The 16,965-nt window shown below is 46.0% G+C and overlaps 1 protein-coding gene across 1 annotated transcript in view; it reads left to right on the plus strand.

The window, feature by feature from the left end:
* The window catches only part of LOC139561773 (adhesion G protein-coupled receptor A3-like), a 54,058-nt gene that overhangs the window by 33,133 nt on the left and 3,960 nt on the right, over positions 1–16,965 (plus strand). Inside the window, exons 7-17 of the mRNA XM_071379051.1 lie at positions 2,544–2,757; positions 3,181–3,345; positions 4,288–4,489; positions 4,747–4,896; positions 5,585–5,746; positions 5,992–6,195; positions 6,933–7,140; positions 7,534–7,742; positions 13,159–13,283; positions 15,140–15,263; positions 16,049–16,194. Of these exons, the coding sequence (XP_071235152.1) occupies positions 2,544–2,757; positions 3,181–3,345; positions 4,288–4,489; positions 4,747–4,896; positions 5,585–5,746; positions 5,992–6,195; positions 6,933–7,140; positions 7,534–7,742; positions 13,159–13,283; positions 15,140–15,263; positions 16,049–16,194 (1,909 nt within the window). The remainder of the gene's footprint in view (positions 1–2,543; positions 2,758–3,180; positions 3,346–4,287; positions 4,490–4,746; positions 4,897–5,584; positions 5,747–5,991; positions 6,196–6,932; positions 7,141–7,533; positions 7,743–13,158; positions 13,284–15,139; positions 15,264–16,048; positions 16,195–16,965) is intronic.

Consider the following 16,965-nt stretch of genomic DNA (forward strand, 5'->3'; position numbering starts at 1 on the left):
TCTCCTTTGCATTAGCGTAGCCTCTTCTGTAGCCTGTCAACTATGTGTCTGTCTATCCCTGTTCTCTCCTCTCTGCACAGACCATACAAACGCTTCACACCGCGTGGCCGCTGCTACTCTAACCTGGTGGTCCCAGCGCGCACGACCCACGTGGAGTTCCAGGTCTCAGGCAGCCTCTGGAACTGCCGATCTGCGGCCAACAAGGCAGAGTTCATCTCAGCCTATGCTTCCCTCCAGTCCCTCGACTTCTTGGCACTGACGGAAACATGGATTACCACTGATAACACTGCTACTCCTACTGCTCTCTCCTCGTCTGCCCACGTGTTCTCGCACACCCCGAGAGCTTCTGGTCAGCGGGGTGGTGGCACTGGGATCCTCATCTCTCCCAAGTGGACATTCTCTCTTTCTCCCCTGACCCATCTGTCTATCGCCTCCTTTGAATTCCATGCTGTCACAGTTACCAGCCCTTTCAAGCTTAACATCCTTATCATTTATCGCCCTCCAGGTTCCCTTGGAGAGTTCATCAATGAGCTTGACGCCCTGATAAGTTCCTTTCCTGAGGATGGCTCACCTCTCACAGTTCTGGGTGACTTTAACCTCCCCACGTCTACCTTTGACTCATTCCTCTCTGCCTCCTTCTTTCCACTCCTCTCCTCTTTTGACCTCACCCTCTCACCTTCCCCCCCTACTCACAAGGCAGGCAATACGCTTGACCTCATCTTTACTAGATGCTGTTCTTCCACTAATCTCATTGCAACTCCCCTCCAAGTCTCCGACCACTACCTTGTATCCTTTTCCCTCTCGCTCTCATCCAACACTTCCCACACTGCCCCTACTCGGATGGTATCGCGCCGTCCCAACCTTCGCTCTCTCTCCCCCGCTACTCTCTCCTCTTCCATCCTATCATCTCTTCCCTCTGCTCAAACCTTCTCCAACCTATCTCCTGATTCTGCCTCCTCAACCCTCCTCTCCTCCCTTTCTGCATCCTTTGACTCTCTATGTCCCCTATCCTCCAGGCCGGCTCGGTCCTCCCCTCCTGCTCCGTGGCTTGACGACTCATTGCGAGCTCACAGAACAGGGCTCCGGGCAGCCGAGCGGAAATGGAGGAAAACTCGCCTCCCTGCGGACCTGGCATCCTTTCACTCCCTCCTCTCTACATTCTCCTCTTCTGTCTCTGCTGCTAAAGCCAATTTCTACCACTCTAAATTCCAAGCATCTGCCTCTAACCCTAGGAAGCTCTTTGCCACCTTCTCCTCCCTCCTGAATCCTCCTCCCCCCTCCTCCCTCTCTGCTGATGACTTCGTCAACCATTTTGAAAAGAAGGTCGACGACATCCGATCCTCGTTTGCACCACGTGCTCTCACCACTGGTGTCCCCCAGGGCTCTGTTCTAGGCCCTCTCCTATTCTCGCTATACACCAAGTCACTTGGCTCTGTCATATCCTCACATGGTCTCTCCTATCATTGCTATGCAGACGACACACAATTAATCTTCTCCTTTCCCCCCTCTGATAACCAGGTGGTGAATCGCATCTCTGCATGTCTGGCAGACATATCAGTGTGGATGACGGATCACCACCTCAAGCTGAACCTCGGCAAGACGGAGCTGCTCTTCCTCCCGGGGAAGGACTGCCCGTTCCATGATCTCGCCATCACGGTTGACAACTCCATTGTGTCCTCCTCCCAGAGTGCTAAGAACCTTGGCGTGATCCTGGACAACACCCTGTCGTTCTCAACTAACATCAAGGCGGTGACCCGTTCCTGTAGGTTCATGCTCTACAACATTCGCAGAGTACGACCCTGCCTCACGCAGGAAGCGGCGCAGGTCCTAATCCAGGCACTTGTCATCTCCCGTCTGGATTACTGCAACTCGCTGTTGGCTGGGCTCCCTGCCTGTGCCATTAAACCCCTACAACTCATCCAGAACGCCGCAGCCCGTCTGGTGTTCAACTTTCCCAAGTTCTCTCACGTCACCCCGCTCCTCCGCTCTCTCCACTGGCTTCCAGTTGAAGCTCGCATCCGCTACAAGACCATGGTGCTTGCCTACGGAGCTGTGAGGGGAACGGCACCTCCGTACCTTCAGGCTCTGATCAGGCCCTACACCCAAACAAGGGCACTGCGTTCATCCACCTCTGGCCTGCTCGCCTCCCTACCTCTGAGGAAGTACAGTTCCCGCTCAGCCCAGTCAAAACTGTTCGCTGCTCTGGCACCCCAATGGTGGAACAAACTCCCTCACGACGCCAGGTCAGCGGAGTCAATCACCACCTTCCGGAGACACCTGAAACCCCACCTCTTTAAGGAATACCTAGGATAGGATAAAGTAATCCTTCTAACCCCCCCCCTTAAAAGAGTTAGATGCACTATTGTAAAGTGGTTGTTCCACTGGATATCATAAGGTGAATGCACCAATTTGTAAGTCGCTCTGGATAAGAGCGTCTGCTAAATGACTTAAATGTAATGTAAATGTAAAAGTAAAAAAAGGCCAAACTCTAAAATAAAACACACCTGAAACAAATGCCCTAAATGTAACCCTGTCCTCCCCAGACGCACCCCTGGAGCTGCCCTCCTTCCAACTGACGCCATCCCAGCATCAGGTCGTGTTCCAGGGCGACAGCCTGCCCTTCCAGTGCCAGGCCTCGTTCGTGGCGGAGGACATGCAGGTACTGTGGTACCAGGACGGCCGCATGGTGGAACCCGACGCAGCCCAGGGCATCTTCATCGAGAGGAGCATGGTGCAGAACTGCTCCCTCATCGCCAGGTAAGATGGAAGACCATCTGCTTCCTGTCTGTTTCCTCCTTCCAGGGACTTTCTTCTTACCACTGTGCTTCTGCTATCTGCTCACTGTGCTGCTGTTTGCACTTTGTGACAAATGCTGTTGGGGGAAAAAAGGGCAGCGTAAACAAAATTTGATTGATACCGTGAAGTTGAAGCGGCCGCTTTACCACGGCAGTGTATGAAACCACGGTATATGCATTTGTAAAAAAGCAATGCGCTCAGCCCTGAGGAAATCCTGTGCATGACTCCTATGTTACAGTAAAAGGCCAAAGCCAGAAATGGCAATGAACGTTACCTTTTTTTAAACTTTAATTTGATGCAAATGGCCCCTGTCAGCAATCATGGTTGAAACTAGCTACTGTTTGGCAGTAATATATTATGTCACTGTCCCCTCTGTTCTATCAGTGCGTTGACCATCTCCAACATCCAGCCTGGCTCTACGGGAAACTGGGAGTGTCGTGTGAGGACCAGCCGTGGGAACACCACACGTACCGTCCACATCATGGTTCTGGAGAGCTCTGCCAAGTACTGCCCACCTGACAGGGTGTCCAACAACAAGGGTGACTTCAGGTGAGCGGGGGATATGTTCATTGTCACAGACTAGGTTGATGTCAGTCAGTAATGTGTCAGATAAATGTTTTCAGGTAAGTGTTGTACTTTTATTCATCTATTGGTTTAATCTAGTCTCCGCCATGTGGTTTAATCTCATCTAATGTTTTATGTAAGCAGGTATGTATATACTGACTTGTGTAATTTGAATGGACTTGTTCAAGTGTGTCAGTTGTTTGTGGAACAAGCTCGGCACTGTGGCACCTTCTAGTGGCTGAATATCAGACTTTTAATTGTAGTAATATCTAGGTTGTATTCACTAGGCACCAAATGGAAGAAAACTGACTGAACCAGGGAAGGACTAACGTGAACTTGTCTGATAAGAAATGCTCGTTTTGATTGCTGAATGTTTTCAATTTGTAAAATTGTAATTGTCTAAAAGCGTCTAATCCATTGAGTGAATCGTAGAACAGGGCTGGAATAAAAGCTTTCCACAGTTTTAGATGATGAAGTTGAGCACCAGTAAGTGGCAGCTGCTGTGGCTAAATAATCACATGATGTTCCTGGAACACACCACGTGACTCATGCTAACCACACTCTGGCATACCCACCCTTCTTTTTCGTAACGAACTCTCTCTCTCTTTAACTGGTTTGCTGGGAGGAAGACGCATGACAATAAACGTGAACCTGGCACATCTATTAAGCACTTCATCAATCTTAGGGGGATTCTGGCATTTTGCTAGCTGAACAAATTCTGTCCGTCTCTCTCTCTCTCCCCTCCGTCTGTCTCTCTCTCTCCCCTCCGTCTGTCTCTCTCTCTCCCCTCCGTCTGTCTCTCTCTCTCCCCTCCGTCTGTCTCTCTCTCTCTCCCCTCCGTCTGTCTCTCTCTCTTTCTCCCCCTCTCTGTCTCTCTCTCTTTCTCCCCCTCTCTGTCTCTTCCTCTCACCCTCCCCCATCTCTCAGATGGCCTCGTACCATGGCGGGCATCACAGCCTACATGCCCTGCAACAAGTTGGCGTCGGGCGCGGGAATCTACTCGGGCACAGTGGGTGATGAGCTGCGGGCATGGCGGCACTGTGACCGTGGGGGCCTGTGGGCCGAGGACAACTACTCCCGCTGCCAGTACCAGAAGGACGTCACCCGTATCCTCTACATCATCAACCAGGTGACCATGGCACTCTGTCTGCCCATGTTTGATTTGCCCGCTTTGTCTGTCTGTGTTGTCTCTCTACGTCCATCGTTCTCTTTCTATAGCTTAGTCTTTTTCCTCATCTTCCTTTTGTTTTCATCTTTCAAGTCTTTACTCTTGGTCTGTTATTTTCATCTCTTTCTTCTGACAGTGTTTTTATTATTATTTGTCCCCTCCGACACTCAAATTCCTTCTTGACGCTTTCACCCTAAATCTGTGTGTGTGTCTTCTAGATGCCTCTGAACATGACCAACGCAGTGATCACGGCCCGCCAGCTGCTCGTCTACACAATTGAGGCCGCCAACTTCTCCGATAAGATGGACGTCATCTTCGTGGCCGAGATGATCGAGAAGTTTGGCAAGTTTGCCGAGAAATACAAGGAGGTGAGTCCCGCTTCCATCTCACAGTCCCACCTTGCATCTCATTTAGGCATGAATAAGATGCACGCACTTGCATATAAAGACACACAGAAGCACAAACGGAGGATAGGAACACCATACACGATGAGGTGAACCTTCAGGCATAGGTGTAATGAGAAGAAATGGGGTCACTTTAAGTCGAGCTACTCTAGGTAATAGTTTGTCAGTGTGCGTTCACTGTGTTCAGGTGAATGCTGCCACATTGCTTCTGAGTGCAAGTGACAGTGTGAATATACAACTTACTGTAGGCCTTTCCATCTTACTGCTGATATTTGGGGCGTCTTCCCTTGACTTTATCACTACGTTCCTCGTAGTTGAGACAAAGCAACCCTGTCCTGTTTAAATCCAGAGGAATCGGAATGAGAGCGGATAAGATAGGATCTGGAATGAGGGATGTTTCCTGTGTGGGATTTGAGCTGTGGGGGATTGCAGAGCAAGGCCGGGTCAGGTTTCTTTGCCTGTTGGGTTTCCATTGGAGCTCATTAGAGTTGAATGTCACACCTGGTTGATAATAACATTGTGTTATTGTTCCGATTGATATGGCTGCTGTATGCATGTGCCTGTCTGTGGCCCTGCACATACGCAGGTAACTGTTAGAGTGTACTTATGTTGTTTCCTGGCGTGTGTGTTAACCCTGTTCTGTCTGTCTCAGTTGGGGGATGTGATGGTGGACATCTCCAGTAACCTGATGCTGGCTGATGAGCGGTTGCTGTGGATGGCTCAGCGCGAGGCCAGGGCCTGCTCCCGCATCGTGGAGTGTCTCCAGAGGATCGCTGTACACCGCCTAGCCAGCACAGCCCAGACCTACTCCACCGTAAGATCACAGTAAATCATGAGATCACAGTATATAATGTCCTATTACAACTCTACGGACCAAATCCTAAGCAGCATTGAGGCATAAATGCATTGATGCCATTGGGAGCCGCACATGAAGTTGGGACTACTGTCTGTAGAAGTGTGTGTTTCCCACTATTTGAATTTAAAAGCCCGTCTGATCTTATTGTTCTTCATTTCGCCTCGTGTATTATTCTTTCTCTAATTCCCATGATTTGTTCCCAGAATTCCCATAACATTGCTCTGGAGGCCCACGCCATCAAGGCGAGCAGCTTCAACGGCATGACCTGCACACTGTTTCAGAAGCTGATGCCTGAACGTGTTGGGATCAGAGACCTGGGCCCACGCATCGACCTAGACGGCAACCCTGACCGCCAGCTCAGCTTCAAGTGTAACATCACCAGCACCCTGTCCAGCCTTGCTCTTAAGGTCAGTACACAGGAATGTCCATACGGGAGTCAATCACAAAGTGCTTATAAAGTAACCAAGTCTAGACCGCAAAGAGCGAGCAGCAGCAGTCATGTTAATTGAAACAGGCCTCCTTAAGCCGTCTGAATACTTGGTTCGGCTTGCTCCTAGCAGAACTCGGCTAGGCGACGTGAACTCCCTTAAGACCTTCGCTTGTCCAGCTTGAGACGCTGTAGCCATTATACACTTCCTCAAAACAGTCAGAATTAGTCTAAGATAATTTAAGAAATCTGTCATAAATGTAGATTTTTTTGCTTAGTCGTGCAATTTTACATCAAACCAATCTGTTTGGTGCAGTATTTCTCCAGTGAAAAATATGTGCAGGAAAAAGAGTCAACTCTTGTTGAATGACAAAACACAACTAATTGAAGAATCCCTTGGGGTGTAGACTTTGGCTGTGTTGTGTGCACGAACAGCCCAAAAAAAAAAAAACATACCGAAGACCAAATTGTCACAAAATGTTGTCATAATATCCAAGAACAGTTTCGGATGGGAAACATGAGGACGTCTTTAATGAGGTGCATTGTCATGTGACGTTCACCCATAACACATATTAAAACGATGAACTGTAGAATAAAGCGTTACCTAGAATTCCACAGTTATACTGTACACTCCATCATTTTCATCTCAATGGGATTCACCTGTAGAAATAAAGTATAAATACAATTCAGAAACAAATCACCTCTTTCTCTCCCTAGAACACCATAGTGGAGGCGTCCCTGCAGCTCCCCCCCTCTCTGTTCTCACAGTACTCTGTCCCGGGCCAGGCCGGTGACAACGTCTACAAGTTCCACCTGCTGGCCTTCCGCAACGGCAAGCTCTTCCCCTCCACGGGCAACTCCACCCTGCTGGCCGACGGGGGAAAGAGGAGAAATGTGGCCACCCCTGTGCTCCTGGCCAAGATAGGTGAGTCTGGCATGGACCTCACTGTATCACAATAGTATTAGATGGTTTTGTTCAAGAGGATGTTGTGACTTGTTTTAATAGTGAATTTTATGGTATGGGCAACAAATGTTATTAGAATGAGTAGATGTTGATTAAAGCTTGCAAAGACTTGATTTAGGATCCGTCTGTAATTTGACATTTTATAGTGTACGAAAAAGCTAAAAAAACATTTAGTTGTATATAGTGAAAGTGTGTGAGGCCATTTTATTCTCTATTAATTACGTGTGAGATGGCAATATGTTTTTTGTTACAGCAGGTTTTTGAAAATGTTGCGCAAAAAGAGTGATAGATTCATAAAGATAAGAACCATGACATGTTTTGACCTTCAAGACTAACGCCTCTCTCTCTGGTCAGAGGGTTTCCCACTGCGCGGCCTGCGGATGCCAGTGAACGCCACGCTGCGGAGGTTTGCCCGCGGCACTGACGCCATGCCCGCCTGCTGGAACTTCAGCCTGTTGGGTGGGCAGGGCGGTTGGCAAAGCGAGGGCTGCCGTCTCCTGGGCCACCACAACAACTTCACCACGCTCTCCTGTGACTCGCTCAGCAACTATGCCGTGCTCATGGTGAGTGGCCAGGGGGTTCCTGGCCTTTAAACTTAATAAACAAATGTGACAACATAAGGTTGTTTGTTCCCAACGAGGGCTATTTTCCTCAGGAAATCTTGTCAGCTTCTTGTGTTTTCTTGCCATGATACTTCTGAGTATTAGGATAGTGATATCGTGACATCCTTACTATTTTCGAGACATTAGCCTTTCCCCCATCTGTTTGGGTTCACACATTCTATATACACTTCCTGTTTAGTTTTGGCCCAACCACATGACAATCTCCTGAGTTGGCGAAATTGGAATTTCGTCAGGGTTAATTTGTTATTCTATGATACATTGTCTTAAGTGATGCCATTTTAACATGCTATGGGTATATTTTAATAATTGCGCGGGAGGGGATGGCTGCCGTTTTCCAGGCTCCAATCCAACTGTTCTATTCTGTTAGTTTTTTTCGCATTGTTTGTAACTTATTTTGTGCATAATGTTGCTGCTACCGAAAAGAGCTTCAACTCGAACTGGACGAAGACTTTTTCTTTAATGAGTCCGAGTCCGATACTGCATTCCCGAGACCAGGCTCAAATCCCCGTCATTCGCATGAAGAAAATACAAAGATACCGGAGGCGGAGGTTGGGGGGTCTTGTGAGATTTCTTTGGCAAGTGGGTAAACCGCCACTACAATCAGTTCTATTAGCCAACGTGCAATCACTGGAAAATAAACTGGATGATCTACGATCAAGACTATCCTACCAACAGGACATTAAAAAACGTATCTTGTTTCACCGAGTCATGGCTGAACGACAACATGGATAATATATAGCTGGCTGGGTTTTCCCTGCATCGGCAGGACAGAGCAGCTACGTCTGGTAAGACGAGGGGCGGGGGTGTGTGTCTATTTGTCTGGTGCGTGATGTCTAATATTAAAGAAGTCTCGAGGTATTGCTCCCCTGAGGTAGAGTACTTTATGATAAACTATGGACCACACTCTACCGAGAGAGTTCTCATCTATATTATTTGTGGCTGTCTATTTACCACCACAAACCGATGCTGGCACTAGGACCGTACTCAACGAGCTGTATAAGGCTATAAGCAAACAAGAAAATTATCTTCCAGAAGCGGCGCTTCTAGTGGCCGGGGACTTTAATGCAGACAAACTGAAATCAGTTTGACCTAATTTCTATAAACATGTAAAATGTGCAACCAGAGGGGGAAAAATCTAGACCCACCTTTACTCCATACACAGAGACGCATACAAAGCTCTCCCTCGCCCTCCATTTGGCAAATCTGATTCAATCCTAATTCTATCCTCCTGCTTACAAGAAAAAACTAAAGCAGGAAGTACCAGTGTCTCGCTCAATACAGAAGTGGTCAGATGACGCGGATGCTACGATACAGGACTGTTTTTCTAGCACAGACAGGAATATGTTCCGGGATTCTTCCAATGACATTGAGGAGTATTCCACCTCAGTCCTCGGCTTCATCAATAAGTGAATCGACGACGTCATCCCCACAGTGACCGTACGTACAGTTGAAGGAAGTTTACATACACTTAGGTTGGAGTCATTAACTTGTTTTTCAACCACTTCACAAAATTCTTGTTAACAAACTATAGTTTTGGCAAGTCGGTTAGGACATCTACTTTTTGCATGACACAAGTAATTTTTCCAACAACTGTTTACAGACAGATTATTTCACTTATAATTCACTGTATCACAATTCCAGTGGGTCAGAAGTTTACAGACACTAAGTTGACTGTGCCTTTAAACAAGCTCCTGACAGAGCTGGTGCAACTGAGTCAGGTTTGTAGGCCTCCTTGCTCGTACACGCTTTTTCAGTTCTGCCCACAAATTTTCTATAGGATTGAGGTCAGTGCTCTGTGATGGCCACTCCAATACCTTGACTTTGTTGCCCTTAAGCCATTTTGCCACAACTTTGGAAGTAGGCTTGGGGTCGTTGTCCATTTGGAAGACCCATTTGCGACCAGGCTTTAACTTCCTGACTGATGTCTTGAGATGTTGCTTCAATATATCCACATAATCTTCCTGCCTCATGATGCCATCTATTTTGTGAAGTGCACCAGTCCCTCCTGCAGCAAAGCACCCCAACTTTCTTCGGCTTGCAAGCCTCCTCCTTTTTCCTCCAAACATAACGATGGTCATTATGGCCAAACAGTTCTATTTTTGTTTCATCAGACCAGAGGACATTTCACCAAAAAGTATGATCTTTGTCCCAATGTGCAGTTGCGAACCGTAGTCTGGCTTTTTTATGGCGATTTTGGAGCAGTGGCTTCTTCCTTGCTGAGCGGCCTTTCAGGTTATGTCGATATAGGACTTGTTTTACTGTGGATTTAGATACTTTTGTACCTGTTTCCTCCAGCAAGTTCACAAGGTCCTTTTGTTGTTGTTCTGCGACTAATTTGCACTTCGCACAAAAGTACGTTCATCTCTAGGAGACAGAACGCGTCTCCTTCCTGAGCAGTTTGACGGCTGCGTGGTCCCATGGTGTTTATACTTGCATACTATTGTTTGTACAGATGAACGTGGTACCTTCAGGCGTTTGGAAATTGCTCCCAAGGATGAACCAGACTTGTGGAGGTCTACTATTTTTTTCTGAGGTCTTAGATTTTCACATGATGTCAAGCAGAGGCACTGAGTTTGAAGGTAGGCCTTGAAATACATCCACAGGTACACCTCCAATTGACTCAAATGATGTCAATTAGCCTATCAGAAGCTTCTAAAGCCATGCCATCCTTTTCTGGAATTCCCCAAGCTGTTTAAAGGCACAGTCAACTTAGTGTATGTAAACTTCTGACCCACTAGAATTGTGATTCAGTGAAATAATCTGTCTGTAAACAATTGTTGGAAAAATTACTTGTTATGCACAAAATAGATGTCCTAACTGACTTGCTAAAACTATAGTTTGTTAATAATACATTTGTGGATTGGTTGAAAAATTTGTTATAATGACTCCAACATAAGTGTATGTAAACTTCCGACTTCAACAGTATATATCACAACCAGAAGCAATAGATTACATGCAACATCTGCACCGAGCCAAAGGCTAGAACTGCCGCTTTCTAGGAGCAGGACACTAATCTGGATGCTTATAAGAAATCGTGCTATGCCCTCCGACGAAACCATCAAACAGGCAAAGCGTCAATACAGGACTAAGATTAAATCCTACTACACCGGCTCTGACGCGCGTCGGATGTGGCAGGGCCTGCAAACTGTTACGGACTACAAAGGGAAACCCAACCGTGAGCTGCCCAGTGACGCGAGTCTACCAGAAGAGCTAAATGCCTTTTTATGCTCTCTTCAAGGCAAGCAACACTGAAGCATGCATGAGAGCACCAGCTGGTCCGTGCGACTGTGTTATCACGCTCTCCGTAGCCGATGTGAGCAAGACCTTTAAACAGGTCAACATTAACAAGGCAGAGTCTGTAATATCTACATGTTTCAAGCAGACCACCATAGTCTCTGTGCCCAAGAAAATGAAGGTAACCTGCCTAAATGACTACTGACCCGTAGCACTCACATCGGTAGCCATGAAGTGTTTTGAAAGGCTGGTCCTGGCTCACATCAACACCATCATCCCAGAAACCCTAGACCAGGGGTGTCAAACTCATTCCACGGAGGGCCTAGTGTCTGCAGGTTTTTGGTTTTTCCTTTCAATAAAGCCCTAGACAACCAGGTGTGGGGAGTTCCTAACTAATTAGTGATGTTAATTCATCAATCAAGTACAAGGGAGGAGCGAAAACCCGCAGACACTCGGCCCCCCGTGGAATGAGTTTGACACCTGTGCCCTAGACCCACTCCAATTCACATACCGCCTCAACAGATCCACAGATGACGCAGTCTCAATCACACTCTACACTGCCCTTTCCCACCTGGAAAAAAGGAACACCTATGTGAGAATGCTGTTCATTGACTACAGCTCAGCGTTCAACACCGTAGTGCCCACAAAGCTCATCACTAAGCTAAGGGCCCTGGGACTAAACACATCCTTCTGCATCTGGATCCTGGACTTCCTGACGGGCTGTCCCAAGGTGGTAAGGGTAGGCAACAACACATCTGCCACACTGATCCTCAACACTGGGGCCCCTCAGGGGTGCCTGCTTTGTCCCCTCCTGTACTTCCTGTTCACTGTGTGGCCAGGCACAACTCCAACACCATCATTTAATTTTCTAATGACAGAACCGTGGCAGGCCTGATCACCAACAACGATGAGACAGCCTATAGGGAGGAGGTCAGAGACTTGGCAGTGTGGTGCCAGGACAACAACCTCTCCCTTAATGTGAGCAAGATAAAGGAGCTGATCGTGGACTACAGGAAAGGAGGACCAAACCGGTCCCCATTAACATCAACAGGGCTGTAGTGGAGCAGGTTGAGAGTTTCAAGTTCCTTGGTGTCCACATCACCAAACGATCATGGTCCAAACACACCAAGACAGTCGTGAAGAGGGCACAACAACACCTTTTCCTCCTCAGGAGGCTGAAAAGATTTGGCATGGGTCCCCAGATCCTCAAAGTTCTACAGCTGCACCATCGAGAGCATCCTGACCGGTTGCATCACCGCCTGGTATGGCAACTGCTCGTCAACTGCTAGGTAGCCTAGTGGTTAGAGCGTTGGACTAGTAACTGAAAGGTTGCAAGATCAAATCCCCGAGCTGACAAGGTTAAAATCTGTCGTTCTGAACAAGGCAGTTAATCCACTGTTCCTAGGCCGTCATTGAAAATAAGAATTTGTTCTTAACGGAATTGCCTAGTTAAATAGAGGTTAAAAAAAAAGGCGCTTCAGAGGATAGCGCGTGCGGCCCAGTCCATCACTGGGGGCCAAGCCTCCTTCCATCCAGGACCTATATACTAGGCGGTGTCAGAGGAAGGCCCCAAAAATGGTCAGACTCCAGTCACCGAAGTCATAGACTGTTCTTTCTGCTACCGCACGGCAAGCAGTACCGGAGCGCCAAGTCTAGGTCCAAAAGGCTCCTACCCCCAAGCCATAAGACTGCTGAACAATTAATCAAATGCCCCCCCAAGACAATTTACATTGACCCCCCCCCCCCCCCCTTTGTTTTTGCACTGTTGCACTGTTGCTACTCACTGTTTATTGTCTATGCACTTCGGTGACTGGAGTCTGACCATTTTTGGCAGTCTGACCATTTTTCTGGAGTCTGACCATTTTCTACCTACATATAGAAATTACCTCGACTAACCTGTACCCCCGCACATTGACACATTGGTACCGGTACCCCCTGTATATAGCCTCATTGCTATTTTATTGTGTTACTTTTAATTTTTTTCGTTTATTTTGTAAATCTTTTCTTAACTCTTATTTATTGAACTGCATTGGGCTTCTAAGTACGTTTTTCACGGTAAGGTCTACTTACACCTTTTGTATTCGGCGCATATGACAAATAAAGATTTGTTTTGATCCCACAGGATCTTGCTGGGGTGGAGTATTTCTCTCCCAGCATCGAGCCTCTCCACCCAGTCATCTACGCCACGGCTATCGTCCTCCTGCTCTGTCTACTGATCATCATCATCAGCTACATATACCACCACAGGTAACAGCTCTACCTGCATACTCGTCCTGTTAGAAACTAATACAGTGTATACCAGATATATAAGATACTGTCGTGTCTTTGCTATGCCGGATTAAGTGATATGACATGATATTTTATAAAATAATTTTTCTGTAATTAATATTACCTGATCAAACTGATCATGTAAATGTAATTAACTAGAAAGTTGGGGTACCACGGAAGAATGTTTATAGAGCTGTTGTCTTCCGAATAGACTCTTAAAGACCTGGTAATCTTTTATATCAATAGCAGTCAATTATTAATCGTCACCTTATTCAGTCTCATCTGAACGTTGTAAAATTCTTGGTTATCTTCACGAAACTGGCTAACAAGTTGAATCAGCAATACAAAATTTGGTTTATTTATTTACTAAATACCTAAATAATCACACAGAATTACATATACACAGGATGGATCATACATTGATTACTAATTATGTCATACAAGAAAATGTCCCTAGCGGACGGAACCGATATGACGGCTGGTTACACAAAGAAAGGGGGTTTGAATGAAAGCGCGGGAAGACTGAGGAACAAAAGGATTGGGTCTCTATCGGACCTTATGAAGCTATGCTATCGTAAATATAGAATCTTATGCATTCTAAATAACCGCCCATTTGGAAATGGAAAATGCAAGAAATATTTACTCTGAACTGCGCTTCGATAGATTGATCGCAGATGGAAGACTGGGTTGCCCAGCAGAGATCTCCCTTGTCCTTTGAAGAATATGTCTTGCGGTAGAACGGGTACGTTGTAGTACCGTCGTTGTGTGGTAGAACGAATACGTTGTAGTACCCTGTCTTTCTGAAGAGATTGTCCGTCCTTTCCTAGCCCACCTTTACAGCTGCTGCTGCTAACTCGACGTCTAGGATGTCACTTCTTTATTGAATAAGAGTTCAAAGTTCATACCAAGTTGCCGTTCAACCATTCGCAACGAGAGCTCACGCTGAGGTTGGCTTAGTTCTGTAGTTGATATAGCCCTTTTAAACGTATGGGCAGCAGTCCTCACGTCATTGGGAACACAAGGTTGACTTTTGTCAATGGGCTTTTGTAGTGGGGGAAAGAAGGGCGTGTTGCATAGTTCACAACCAATGTCTGTTCACTTGGGCGGGGCCACTGAGTGAGCATAGTTCACTTATGAAAATAATTATTTCATTTAGAAGCTAAAATTACATTTGATCTTTTCACAAATAGTTTAATATTTAAGCATTTAAATTGCACAACAATTCCATGTGAATCTGATAACTAGGATGTGACAGTTTGTCATCCTATCATCAGTAATAATGTCTCAGACGACAACTGATCTGACATCATATTCTTTATATACCAACGGATATTTTCAACTGGTTGGATTACCGAAATATGGTTCCGTTCCCAACCTTTTGATGTTACCAGACTCTCTCTATGTTAACAAAGGGCTTTCTAAGAGTCTAATCTGTAGAGTAGAGAGAGAAAAGGGGGAAAGGTATTTATGACAATACCAAGTACCCGTCTTAGTAGTAGTACGGTATCTAATACAGTGTATATAAACCAAATGGTGGACTGTGACTCGCTTTCGGGTCGCAGCATAAGATTTGTGGCCGGAAGGTTTCTTATTGGTTGGGTCACAATGCAAAGAAGTTTGGGAACCAATACTGTCCAGGCTCCAGTAATATGTTCACCACTCCACAAGCGTATCTATACCATTCCACACTCATTCAAAATTACAACAAAGATTTTTAATTAGTCAAACGTACGAATAGCTTTTTCTTTTTTTGACATTTGGCATATTTTATTCCCTGAGCTCAGCATTTATTTGCTGAATCTTACCATGTCAGTTCTGTGTGTTTGCGTGTCCAGGTCTGTCCGGATCAGCCGTAAGTATTGGCACATGCTGGTCAACCTCTGCCTCCACATCTTCCTCACCTGTGGCGTCTTTGTGGGTGGAATCAACCAGACACGCTACGCCAGCGTGTGCCAAGCCGTGAGTATTCCCCCCTACTACCCACCATACCCCCCCTGGTGTGCAAGCCTATCTGCCCACCATGCAGACTGCCAGCCTGCCTTCCCGTGCCCAAAGCATCTCACAATTATATGGGGATCTCAAGATGTTGTGGAGAAAGATGTGCCTTTGGCAACATTCTATGATTCTGCACTTGTGGCTGAGTCCCGACTCTCCACCCTTCTCCCAAAGTGTGCACTTGCCGTCATAGATTGAAATGCATTGGATTGGCTCGAGGGAGTTTACACCATTTGTTAAATCCACGATGAGATGTGTGCAAGTGCACACTTTGAGTCCCGATTCTCCATCCTTCTCCCAGTCTGTCTCTCAAGTATTTATATTTCAGCTGAAGGCAGTCCCTGCTGATCTTCACTGGGTTCTTTTATTAATGAATTGTCCCTCATACAAAGGGCCCGGCTGGTAAAGAACATATGGGAAAATACTGGTTTTCCACCAGGAATTAAGGATATCCGACAGCTAGGCTCTACTTTGTCAAGGAATTGAAACAACTGACAATTAGTACAATAACATTTCATGAAGTACATTTTCAGAAATTGCCTAGTATTTTGCTTACATATAGCGCCTATGTAGAATGTATGAATGCTCTATAAAGCCTTCATATAGTCCAGGCAAAATATATGGAAAAAATCTTTCACTTTTTCATAAAAGCATGAAACTTGGTACACTTGTACAGTTTGGGGCACTGAACCTTTTCACAGCTAAGGTTTTTGTTTGAAGTTGGACTGAGATTGTTGCATTTTTTTTAGGTGGGCATCATTCTGCACTACTCTACCCTGGCCACGGCTCTGTGGGTGGGCGTGACGGCACGCAACATCTACAAGCAGGTGACTCGCAAGGCCAAGCGCTATGAAGAGCTGGACGAGCCCCCGCCCCCTCCACGGCCCATGCTGAGGTAAAATACCACACTTCCCACAATGCACTGTTATGAAACTGCTTGGTCATTATACCCTATGAAAGCCCTGCCTACTTCCTGATTCTAGTCCTGTACAGTTTTTGAATGGGCTTCAAGCTTATATCATCAAATTCATGAAAACGCAGTCATATAAGATATATATATATAAAATTATATTCATATTTATGCATGATGCATTTCATCAAAATATTTTATGCTTAATATGTAAGACAGATCGGCGAAAGTTAGTCTCATTTGAACTACAACTCTTGTAGTCTAGTTAGCATGCTGGAGCGTGCTTAGTTGAGGACTCACAGGATGGTAAAAACCCTTTAGTTACAGTCCATTTGATGTGTTTTATATTAGATTACGCTGTGTCTTTTTTACTGAACAATGCCAGCCAGCACTTAAAAGAAATACAACACACTTTTTTTTTTGAAGACCGGCAAGCTGTTGAAAGTGACACTGTGTGTTTATATATATATACAGCTGGTGGGAGTTGTAGTTCTTATGATTTTTCGGCTTCATGCTTCGTCTTGGCCGTCAAATACATTGAAAACCGGCATATGGTAAGTAAATCCACTCGGAAACACTTATACATGTTTATATGACCACGTTTTCATGAATTTGACGGTGTAAATTTCAAGCCAATTCTTGGCTTACAAAACGAGGAACCAGGAAGTACCACTTTCATGGCATCTAGCGAGTCCGACAAGTGTGTGCACTGTAGTTGGAATGCTGTACATTCACATTTGAATGTTTTTCTTTAAT

This window comes from Salvelinus alpinus, chromosome 31 (genome assembly GCF_045679555.1).
Source record: "Salvelinus alpinus chromosome 31, SLU_Salpinus.1, whole genome shotgun sequence".
Classification (NCBI taxonomy): Eukaryota; Metazoa; Chordata; class Actinopteri; order Salmoniformes; family Salmonidae; genus Salvelinus; species Salvelinus alpinus.